The sequence below is a fragment of the Vanessa cardui genome, chromosome 21 (genome assembly GCF_905220365.1).
Source record: "Vanessa cardui chromosome 21, ilVanCard2.1, whole genome shotgun sequence".
In the NCBI taxonomy this organism is placed as follows: Eukaryota; Metazoa; Arthropoda; class Insecta; order Lepidoptera; family Nymphalidae; genus Vanessa; species Vanessa cardui.
The window spans coordinates 3,558,655-3,571,137 of record NC_061143.1 but is presented as its reverse complement, the minus strand read 5'-3'; the positions used below and the strand labels follow the sequence as shown (position 1 = coordinate 3,571,137).

The 12,483-nt window shown below is 32.2% G+C and overlaps 1 protein-coding gene across 1 annotated transcript in view; it reads right to left on the bottom strand.

The window, feature by feature from the left end:
- LOC124538865 (dystrophin, isoforms A/C/F/G/H) overlaps positions 1-12,483 on the bottom strand; it is a 626,595-nt gene that overhangs the window by 588,856 nt on the left and 25,256 nt on the right. The window contains exons 3-8 of the mRNA XM_047116101.1: positions 7,058-7,119; positions 2,780-2,872; positions 2,325-2,463; positions 1,537-1,658; positions 1,031-1,229; positions 361-530 (exon numbers count right to left, since the gene is read on the bottom strand). Coding sequence (XP_046972057.1) covers positions 361-530; positions 1,031-1,229; positions 1,537-1,658; positions 2,325-2,463; positions 2,780-2,872; positions 7,058-7,119 — 785 coding nt within the window. The remainder of the gene's footprint in view (positions 1-360; positions 531-1,030; positions 1,230-1,536; positions 1,659-2,324; positions 2,464-2,779; positions 2,873-7,057; positions 7,120-12,483) is intronic.

Genomic DNA, 12,483 nt, shown 5'->3' with positions numbered 1-12,483 from the left:
ATCATGAAAGTAATAATTTAAGCGCCTAGACAAATTATAGCATGCGAAGTAACTTAGTACTTCTGAAATTCCAAACCATTCATACAATAGAGCAACAAATACATAAATATCTGACAAAGGATCTTTTATATTCTTTTAGAGATTAACAAAAACGAACCAAAAGTGTGACAGAGACAAAATGCAATAAATGATTGACAATTTTTTGAATTCGTAACAATGGACAAATTTAACTATCATCTGGCGCATTTCTTGAAAAAAAAAAGTCACATATACGACCTTTTTTGTAATTATATAATTCTATTAACTGAAAGCCTACTATCTTCCTAAATATATGTATAAATATATATATTCTCGACTAACATCAGTAGGACTAGCCGGCTCGTCCATGTCAGCTGATTGTCCAACACCATGCTCCGAGCTCTCCACTTGCTCGGCTGGTTCCATGTCATTGTTCGAGTGAGGTAGAGATTGAAATAAGCACATCACGTACATCATTATAGATTTCTTGTCAGGATTTGGTGTATTTACATCTGAAAACATAAAGATCACAATCAAAAAATGAATACAATATTATTTCAACACATATCTTATTTATTTCTACGTGTTTTCCAATATCTGACAATTATCAAAGATAGAACAGCTTTGTGGTATAAACAATTAGCACTCTTTGTTTAAAAATATATAATAGAGTTTGTTTAAAAATATATAATAAAAAATGTCGACAACCAGACTGATATCGTACAAAATTTTTTTTTTAAGTTCTAGCGCCCTTGGTAAACATCGGTTGGATATCTGAGTACAGAATCTTAGATGATAAACAGCTGTCTGAGAGAACGTAAAGATTGCGCACGTTGTCGGATTGGAAGGGGGGGGGGGGGTGTCTGTTATTAAAACTATAGTGTGTCTTACTGTCTTGACCATATGTTACTGTTTATGGTACATAGTTGAAAGATCTTATGATAAGCTCAGTTGCATGATTGATGCACTCGTTACATACTCGTTACTTTTATATTTCATAATATTAACTAACCTTCAGGATCTAACAACCGGTCAATTGATAGATGACGTTGCGCAAGCGCAAACGCATGCTCCAGTCTCTGAGCCGGAGTCTGGTTAAGTAAACTGGAGTAGTCAAAAAGCTGAGGTCTCCAGCGATGCAGCAGAGCATTGAAAGCAAGTCCATCTGACCATGACGACGTGAAGTTCTCCACTTTAACGCCCATATAATTCTATAAAAGAAAACATTAATGCCCTTACAAATACTTAAAATCAATGAAATGTTTATCATTTAGAATGCATTCACTAATACCAAGCTACAATTTTCTTTTTTTTTAACAAGAAAAAGAACTACACCGAGGGTAGATGTAAAAAGAAAAACTTATTTTCTTACACTGGAAGTTTCTCAACAGAAAGCACCAATATTTTTTTAATGGCCTGAAAGAGGTTTTAACACAGGACTGGCCACTAGACTAAGGAGTCTCTAGTCTCTAGTCCATCGTGGACTAATAATAAAGTTATAATATTGTGACAATATACTTGTGTATGTGTCCGGCACCAGGCTAACAAGGTCTTCTCAAGATTCGTCTGCTGCAATTCCGACATCAGCTCTTTCAAGTGATAATGGACTTGCCAGTGCAAAATAATACTCCACACCAATCCTGTAATAATAATAAAATACATTTAAGAATATTGGTGTTAAATTCGATCATTCATTTACATAAATATGTTTTATTAAATTTAATACTAAGGACATTGAAATAACTTCTAAACGGCTTACGATATCACTTACAAAAAAATTTGGTATTATGGGCAGCCGTTTTTTTTCAGAATATATAGGCGAACTATATTTTGTCTATTCTACATTAATCATTCAATTACTGACGGCAAAATAATTTATCATAGGTCATTTATATGTCTAGAAAAGCGGAGGAAGTCAATTGTCAAAGCGTCGAAAAATGTTAGCCATTAATTAGCCGTAGACAGTCGGCATTTGTTTTTGTGTGCATACATCCTTGTAAAACAGTACATTTGACGAGGGTCGCTGTCACGCACACAAATATGACAAAGCTGGCTCGTTTATAGTGCAACAGTCTATGCATATTTTCAAATAGCTGTGACCTTATAAAAAACATTGTAGCCTAAGTTACTCCATATTAGATCACTTATCTGCCAGTGAAAGTCCCATCAAAATCGGTCCAGCCGTTTCAGAGATTAGCCGGAACAGACAGACAGTCAAAAATTGTAAAAAACTTATTTTGGTATATGAACCGTATATTACAAACAGACACTCCCATTTTATTATATGTAATAGACAATAGATTTACCGAGTATGAGTTTAGGGTTGCCATCTACGATATCTCCGCTGCTGATGTTTACGAGACGGACGCCGGCCGCCGCAAGTGCGCGTAAAGCTGCGTTCACATTGTTGAGGTGGTGTACGCGCATGCGCCCACGCTCACGTTTCTGTAATTGTGTAGAATACATATTAGCATTTTATTTTTACTATATAAACATTGTGGTTTTAAAATAATCAACAGATCGTTAATTATATCACTTTGTTACAGCATTTCCTTTTAAATTTGAAACTTTTGTCACTTTATATTGTAATCATCACACGATTTTTTTCTAAAAATGATCTAAATATCATCGAGAGCGGCCATTTACAACTAGTCGACATACGACCTTTTTTATAAATAGTAACTCAATATGGAGTGTATTAGTATTTTATATAGGCCTCTCATTTTTCCGAGTCCCAAACATTTTATGTACTTTAACTTACAAACTGTTGCGCTGTGAGGATTTCCAGGAGTGCCAGCAGAACTTCTCCATCACGCAGATCTTGAAAAAGATCCTCTACGAGCGGCTTGCCGTGCTAGAAATATAAAAAAAAGATAATTAGTAATAATGAAAAAAGACCTTAAAAACTGGTATTTTTACATTTACATAATATACTAGCGATCCGCCCAAGCTTTGCACGGCTGCGATTTATTAATACAGAAATAATATCTTATTTAAATATGATATTATTTCTGATTGATTAGTTCCAGAGATTACCTCCTACAAACACATTATAAGCAAATTATAACAAGGTACAAACTCCTCTGTAATATTACGTACGATTCAAAAGTTTATTTAAATAATACAAACCAAACTCAGCAAATCTGTATCACATGTTGCCTACATAATAAACGACCTACGCATTTTCTCTTTTATAACCATACCCGTATTAAAACCATACCCAAATATATGTGGGTGTTAGTTGGAGTTACATCTTTATAAGGAGAAATAAATTTGCTTAATTAAATTGTGAAAATATAAACAGTGTTTTTCTAACCGAATCTTTTTGACAAAGTCTTACACTCCAAAGCAGTGATAGCTTTTATTTAACAACAAAACAACAACAGCCTGTAAATTCCCACTTCTGGGTTAAATGCCTCCTCTCCTTTTTTTTTGAGGAGAATGTTTGGAACATATTCCACCGCGCTGTTCCAATGCGGATTGGTGGAATACACATGTGGCAGAATTTCTATGAAATTTGTCACATGCAGGTTTCCTCACGACGTTTTCCTTCACCGATGAGCACGAGATGAATTATAAAGACAAATTAAGCAGATGCATCAGCGGTGCTTGCCTGCCATCTCGACTAGCTTTTATTTCATTTGTACTTAAACGTGCTTTAAATAGTTTAGTTAACTTGTATTTAGGAGTAACATTAGGTTAATGTTGGAATAAAGCAAGCTCGAACTCCAAGGCGGACAAGCTAATTCTTTATTCCTAACAACTGATGACCATCCCAAAGTCAGAAGCAATAAAAATATAATATATAAGTAAATAAACAAGTGAAAAGTTAGTAAGTCATTGTACGCACGAAACATGATCGCGAATTATGTAAGATAAACAAAAAACATGCCGACGACATTAATTGCTTGTAATTAAACGCGTAAATACGGTTATAAAAACATCGTGCCTTCCGATTTTTGATTGCGGCGCTCGTCCAACGACAAGATCGTCTTGAATTATTTTTTTATAATACTATGTGGGCCAGTACTTTATACTCAAAAAGGAGTATTGAAAAAGTAATTTACCTTAAATGTATACTCTATACTGAATATTGTTTAAATAAAGAGTTTCTTTGTGTGAAAACGCGAATCCTAGGAATAAAACAATCGTATCCACACTTTGACCTAATCGAAAATTAACTCAAATATAACCGAAAATAATAATATAATCAATGGAAATTAGTTAAATCAAGTTACTTTAACAGTTTTTGTTAGTTCGCTTGCTGGGGAAGTTATCTAAAATAAGATATCATATCATACCCCAAAAAATGTTGAGCACTCACCACAAATGCCAATCAAACTGACAAACTTAACACTATGAATGAATATTATGAGATACTATGTTCATAGTATCTCCTAATACGTAACAAAACCTCTCCTAACGTACGTGTTAAGAGTTAAAAATCATTTAAACATATTTAATTGTATTCAAGAAAATAAAAAGTTTTATAATATTATAAAAATCTATTGTTTAAATAAAATTAATAAACTTGAAATAGAAAACAAAGCAGTAGAGCAGATAACGTGAGGTCATTTAGATGAACAATGATTTGCCGACCGTGAGAAGACGACACTCAAGAATGTTAACTAAAATCAATAATTAAATCTATCTAGAAATTTATCAGATAAACTTTACACTTCATCATCGATTGTGACAAAAGATATGATATAGGCATGAATACGTATACACACTACAGTACACTACAGAATCTCAGAAGATTTTGACTTGAGTTTGACACAAAATACCTATATATAATCCATACTAATATTATAAATGGGAAAGTAACTCTGTCTGTCCATCTGTCTGTCTCACTTTCACTACGAGACGACTGGACCGATTTAAATGAAACTTGGTACACGAATAGTCTAGAGCCTGAGAAAGGGCTACTTTTGAAATGGAAAAAAGTTAATATACATATAGTTAATTGGTATTGTAAATATATTCATATTTTCTACGCGAGCGTAGTTACTTGTATTCATACAAAGTTACCGCTTCCTTGAATTGAAATTGCCAAAAACCCTTCTTTTTGAACATCTGCTTCGCCAAGTAACTACTATATTATACTAAATATCAAGTCAATTGAATCGGATAGTCGTAGTGTGAAGTCAGTTGCTGTTATTCGCTTATATATAAGTATGTGTAATCAATAGGGTAGTAAGTATACTTAAAAGCAATCAGCGTCAATCACACAACTGACCGATCTCACTCTATAGCTCGTAGACTTTATAGGAGGCGACGTGTTACATACGAATGTATAACATTTCTTACAAATATTTTCTAATTATAAAGTTAAAATATCAATATAATTTGATATGTGTCTGTGTGTCAAATATTTTGCCTAAAGTGATGGAGAGAGGGCAAACATCAGCAAGCATTCCAAACTGCTTTTATGACTATACTTTTATTATTAACAAAGTACTCAGCCTGTTAGATAAAAAAAGATTTATGTCAAATTTCTATAGACAGAATCATTAAAATCATTTGTCATATTTTGAGCAATAATACAAAATCCATGATTTGCTAACATCTATACTATATTTACGAAATAAGTTAAAAAAAGTGTAACTACAATTTATTTAAGTCGTTCAATTAATTTTGTCGTCACATTTACAAAACCTTACATAGTTTGATTATGTCGATGTACCAAAATAAAATAAAATTATTATTATTACGTGAAACATAACGGGACATCCGTAATTCAATTCCAGCAAAAAAAGCATTTAACGAGTTCACAATAAAACGCAATGTTAAGCGCTTCTATACCAAATGTAATTGTCCTTAATTGTTGTGCGCATGCGTCGATTAAACAATTTTTTTTACGCTATCGCTGAGTTAGACCAACACGCTTTTCGCCCCATCAATATTAATAAAACTGAGTAAAATTCCAATTAACTTGATACAGTTTAATGCTTACTATGTTATCATACTGTTAGAAGTGATCGAAATTGAATAAAGGTTTTATGAATTAAGTGATGAATCCATTCATCTTCAAGCTTTTTGTCGAATAAGTATTTATAATACATAAAAGACTAGCTGTGCCAGCTACAGTTTGAATTCAACAAAAAGTTATTATTGTAGCCTAAGTTACTCCTTATTACATCAAGCATCTGCCAGTGGAAGTGACGTCAAAATTAGTCCAGGCCTTTCAGAGATTACGAGACAAACAAACAGACAGACAGACAATAATTGAAAAAATGTTATTTTAGTATACTCGTATGTACCATGTATACATCCATATGCATTTATTAAAAAGCTGTTCTATTTTAATATTACAAACAAACACTCCAATTTTATAATATATATGGTACAACAAGTTATTATTGCGTTGATTAATTAATGGGTATTTTCTTCTATTTTATGAGCAATATTTAGTAGTGATTTTATAGCTGAATATTAATCTTACTAAAATCATAAATGCGAAAGCTATTACATAAAACGTAACGGAATGAATTTTACCTTTTGTTTTTATTTAATCTGAGCTGACACATACAAACTAAGAGTGTTGTTTTAACGAAGGTTATGTAATGTAGTCAACATTACACAACCTTCGTTAAAGCAGCGTTAAAACTTTGGTCAATTAGAATGTTCTAGAATAATTATCTTTTTTAAGTCCCCAAACTGGAGTTACGCCTTGATTTCGGATCTTAGTACTAGGTAAGGCTTTTATTTCATACAATAACAACAACACTCTTTAAATTTCCCAGAGCTGGGCTGAACCCTGCTCTCCTTTCGAGAAGGTTTGGATCATATTATACCAAGCTGTTCCAATGTGGGTTGGCAGAATTTCTATGAAGTTAGACACATGCAGGTTTCCTCGCAATGTTTTCCTTCATCGCCAATCACGAGATGAATTATAAACACAAATTAAGCACATGAATATTCAGTGGTGCTAGCCAGGTTTGAACCCATAATCACTGGAAAAGATGCACACGTTACATGCAAAAAGAAAACATTATATGTATACAATTTCCATAAACGAAATCGTTCTCTACGTTACCTTTGCGAGTTGTGAATTTATCCATTTGGCGAATGTCTTCTTTTGTACGTCCTCCCGCTCGTCTGTAATAGAAAGAGGAAAGATTATAATCATTGAGGTACAATGTCATGACGTCATCACGCATATATCAAGATCATGAGAAGAGCTATTCTGTAAAAGATTTTATGTAAAATCAAACTCGAAATTCACAGCAGAAAACAATCATGAAATGACAAAAAATATACAAATGTACTTATTGTAATAAAGTAATAATAAAATTCTATAAATGGGGTACGATCGTTTAAGAGCGTATATTATCCTCTCGTATAGAAGAATGGGATAGGCGTTGGGCAGGAGTTAATCAATTTGTTAATTCCGGGTTCAAATTTCATCCCAATCCTTGCAACCGATTTTGAGTGTTTTAAAAACAAACATCTAATCATAATTCACATTAATTAATTTAGCATTAGAATACTATAATTGAAATACAATTTAAAATTGCGTAACGTCGTAAGTCGGTTTTCAACATACCACGAATGAGTAGTATTCATACAGAATAGCACTATAAACTTTATAATTATATAAAGATACCTGAATATGATTTCTTTGTAACCTGTTACATTGGATTAAAGTAGAACATTTGTATGTTAAAAATAATACTTAATAAATTCCTATAAGAAAATTACAATTTTCTTAGTTTTATATGTATTGTTGTTATTATTTTTTTTTCTTGTTCTCAGTCTCTTTAATGTTACATGTGAGAACTGTTATTGACCTAATAGTTATTAATTATTTGTTATTTTTATTAACGGCTGTATGTTCTCCAAACAAAAAAAAATTATACTCGATCTAGATATCAGAATGGAAACTGAATATTTTTTTTTTTTTACGTAACAAAATAATTTTCTTTGCCAGTAATAAACAAATCTTTATGTATAACAGTATGTTTATTTAATCTATTATTCGCAGCCAAGCTAAACAGATATCCACAGTGTGAATACATAAGAAATTAGGAACATAAGGAAAAATTTCTTCAGTATACATTCAAATAAGAGGACAAGCAGTTGGGCTTAGATTACGTCAGTCTAACACCTCTGATTTTATACATCTTTATGTGTTAATAATTCATCTCATGCTCAGCAACGAAGGAAAGCATCATGAGGACACTTGTATGTATCTAAGGAAAATCTTTCATCTCAAAATCTACACAGTTCATTTATAAAAGATTGATCTCAAAAGACCTTTACAAGTTGCTATTTTAATATATTTAAATAATAAAATAAATTTTAGTCACTAGTCACGTAGTTGCTTTGTCGTTTTGAATGAACACTGAAATAAGTTATATACAATTATTAAAGAAATTTTGTACGTAAATTTGGTTTTGATTTGACTATAAATAGAGTAAGTATAATATATAATCAACAAAAGACGGGCAGTCAAATAAATTTGAATTGCATTGTAAGTAGGGTAAATGATTTTCAGTTTGGTGCTTAGATGTCGAAATCAATTCAAGATTGCACAGATTATAATATTAATTGCAATATTTGAAAATGGAATTTGCAAAAACCAAATATACTTGGATGTGTGTGTTGTATTATTAAAAAAAAATTATAACAAATGTATGGTGTTACTAGTATAAGTGTTATATAAGATACAAAAATATCTAGTTACATGATTCTTCACAATGGTATAACGAGCCAACTAACACCTCACAAGTCTTCAGGAGAGTCAACATTACACAACGTTAGCACTTAACACTTGGAAAGATCTAGAACAATCAGAATGGCTCTCATCTCGAAGACGAAAGACGCTTTCAGTCAAGACTAACAAATATTGCGCACTATGACAATAGAATCCTTTATTAACAAGAAGCTGTTAGTATTAACATACACGTACAATTTGTGGGAAAAGGTCGTATGAGAAAATTCAGTACATTAGACTTAGAACATAAAAACAATATTCATTTACTGTCTTTTGTTATAATATATCATATAATATTTACTTGGTGGTAGGGCTTTGTGCAAGCCCGCCTGGGTAGGTACCACCCACTCATCAGTCATTCTACTGCCAAATGTAGTACTCAGTATTGTTGTGTTCCGGTTTGAAGGGTGAGTAAGCCAGTGTAACTACGGGCACAAGGGACATAACATCTTAGTTCCCAAGGTTGGTTGCACATTGACGATGTAAGGAATAGTTAATATTTCTTACAGCGTCATTGTCTATGGGTGATGGTGACCACTTACCATCAGGTGGCCCATATGCTCGTCCGCCAACCTATACCATAAAAGTAATCAGTTAAACTACGTCATCTTCTTCTTTCGAATGTTTTTTTTTTTATATCAATACGAACAAGCATTTTAGCCACCAGATTGTCAGTGGTCACCAATGCTTATAGACATTGGCTTAAGCTACATCACCAATGCGCCACTAACCTCCTAACGAACTAAGATTTTATGTCCCTTGTGCCTGTCTCTTCTTCAAACCGGAACAGAACTATACAAAGTATTGCTGTTTGGCGGTAGAATATATGGAGGTGTGCTAGATTACCTACCGAAACGGACTTGCCACATGACACCAGATCATTGATGAGTAAGACATATATAGGAGTTTTAGAAGATTTTTCTTTGAAATTAATATCTAAGACACTTACTTGTACTCACAGTCAAGCTAAAGCTTATTTATACGACTATGTTTAATTTAGCAATTGGGCTACTAATTTGCTTATTGTGTCATGGATTCAGATGTTACCAAAAACCTATCAAACTTTTGGGTAAACCTTGTTCTTCGAGAAATTTTAAAAGTAAATACTGCTAGCGTCTATTCTAAAATTTATTTATGTTTTAAAATTCAATACAATATTTTGAATTTAAAGAAAAGTTCTCAACTTGATAGTTTTATAATAAGACTCGACATACATTAAAGTCTGTCATGTGCATCCAACCAGCATTGACACAGCAGTGTTTTAGTGGAATAAGGTCCAAACATTATCTTCAAGAGAAGGGCAAGTCTATAATCATCAAAGATACTAAGCACATATCTTCACAGAAAATAAGATCCTGGGAGATAATCGTACGACTTTCTTAAATTCTTTATTAGGAAAACTTAATGTGGAGTTATTTTAATAACTACTATATTATAAATAAAGTATTGTATTAACTTAAACTTAAAGAATAACTACTGAGTTTCTTGCCAGTTCTTCTCAGTAGAATCTACTTTCCGAACCGGTGGTAGCTTCACTTAATTGTTAAATGACGATTCATAAGTGCTTGTAAAAGCCTACTTGAATAAAGTTTGATTTTGAGTACAATATTTAAACAAAACCGGTAAAATAATGTGCTACGTTTACATTAAATGTATAAATACCCACACGATCTCGAAATATAATCGGTAATTAGGTACTTAACGCCCGGTGAAACTTACACAGGAAATGTGACTCGGAAATTACATTGACAGACGTGCTTGCCTGTTATCGCTTCTACTTCAAACGAATTTCATTTCAACTTGTTTCATAGCATAGCTTGAATTCATAAAGCCTATTCCAAACGATGAACGAACCAAGTTTCCAAGTTAATTTTTTTATAGTTGGGCTTTATTGCAGAATACTAACAGTTCTTGCTTAATAAAACTTTGTATATAATACAACACTACTCTACATATATCCGATTTTATTTTACTTCTAAAGTTTGGAACAGCTTCGTCGAGAGCAATAAAATAGAAATAAGATAATATTTGTGAAATTTATTCTATTAAAACATCAATAGTGTAGCACGGTGGGGCGCGCCTTAAAGAGTTAATAGATTTATTCCAATGGAAGCAGGAAAAAAGATAAACAAAGCTAAGATTTACGTATTCCATACGATTAACTAACTTATTCACGTGTCTTCCCTTTCTGTCATAACTACTTTGAAATGCGAGAGAAGAAGACAGAACGTTGTTCCACTATTCATCCCCTAGAGAATATAGTTCGTATTAATTAATTATGTATCTATCTATCCAATCCAATCTTAATTAGGTTATAGTGTGCATTATGGAAATATTATTGTCTGTATAAGTATCAAAAGAAATAAGTTGAATTAGTATCGGTATATAAAAATAGTATGTCAAAATGAATTTATAACTTTTAAGGAACCTTCCCATTGATAGACTTTACGCTATGAACCACGTTACAATACACTAGACGACGCTATTGCAAAAAATATAATACTATAATAAACACGCGTTGAATAAGATACTTGTCAAAATCAGCTGTTTAATGTCACTGTATCCACCATATATTATGTTTTATGTAAATAGCAAGGCACTCTCACTAGCAACTGTACGATCATGTATCGTTAACTAATATGGAGTATGGCCATGCTGATTCCGTTAGATGCGCTCCAGCGATCATTACTGCACCGCTCCTTCACAGCCTTGACCTCGACGAAATAAAAAAAAGTTGATTTATAAGATGAACTATCACAATGTTTATGATTGATTTGTGTACTAATTTAGTTAGCCGAAGATCCAAATGTATTGATATTTCCTTCTAATAGAGAAGCCACGGCGTATAAGCTTGAGTTATATATCGAAAAGAGATTGTAAAAGGTTGTTATAAATAATGATAAAAAATCATAAAATATGTAAAAACAAAATGAGCTCTAAATCGGCCAATTCACCTTTTATTTTTTATTTTGTTGCATAAATTACAAACCCCATAAACAATATTATATTCCATAAATTAAAATAACCATCAAGGTGGATTAAAAAGCCATACATTTTTTTATAGAAAAAATAATGGGAAAAAATAAAAGGAATGGTAGGTTACATCATTTATGCGCCACCAAACTTGAAAATTTAGTTGTGAAGGCCCTTGTGTCTGTTGCACTAGTTTCCTCATCCTTCAACGACAATACAACTATCCTAAATATTGCTCCTTAGAAGTAGAATGATGAGTAGACAATACCTACAGACAAGCTTGCACAAAGAGCACCAAGTAAATGAACATAAATTAATACCTCTCAAGAGCACAAATTTTACAATCAATATGTTGTTATATTCGGAACTCTACCTACCTATATTACTTATCTTAGAGCTGTTTTATCACAAAACATTCCAAATTTAGATTCAAGTATAATCATTAAAGCGTAGGTAAGTCGAGATTCCATGGACGTGATTTTTTTGCTGACTTATTTTTTTTAAATATAAGTTTATTATATTTAGGGTATTCTCTGATATATTCTCTGATATATCAATACTTTAGCACGAAATAGATATATAATATATATGTTCACTCGTCTTTTTATTTATTTATGAATAATTCGAAAGTGTATAATAATAATTATGCACAGGATGAGACCAGCAATTAAGTTTCCAAGGGATCAAAGTACCCAACTTCACAATTTATCTTATTTAGCAATGTTTACATTATTATAAAATTAAATTCTTAATGTTTACATTTCTGAACGAGT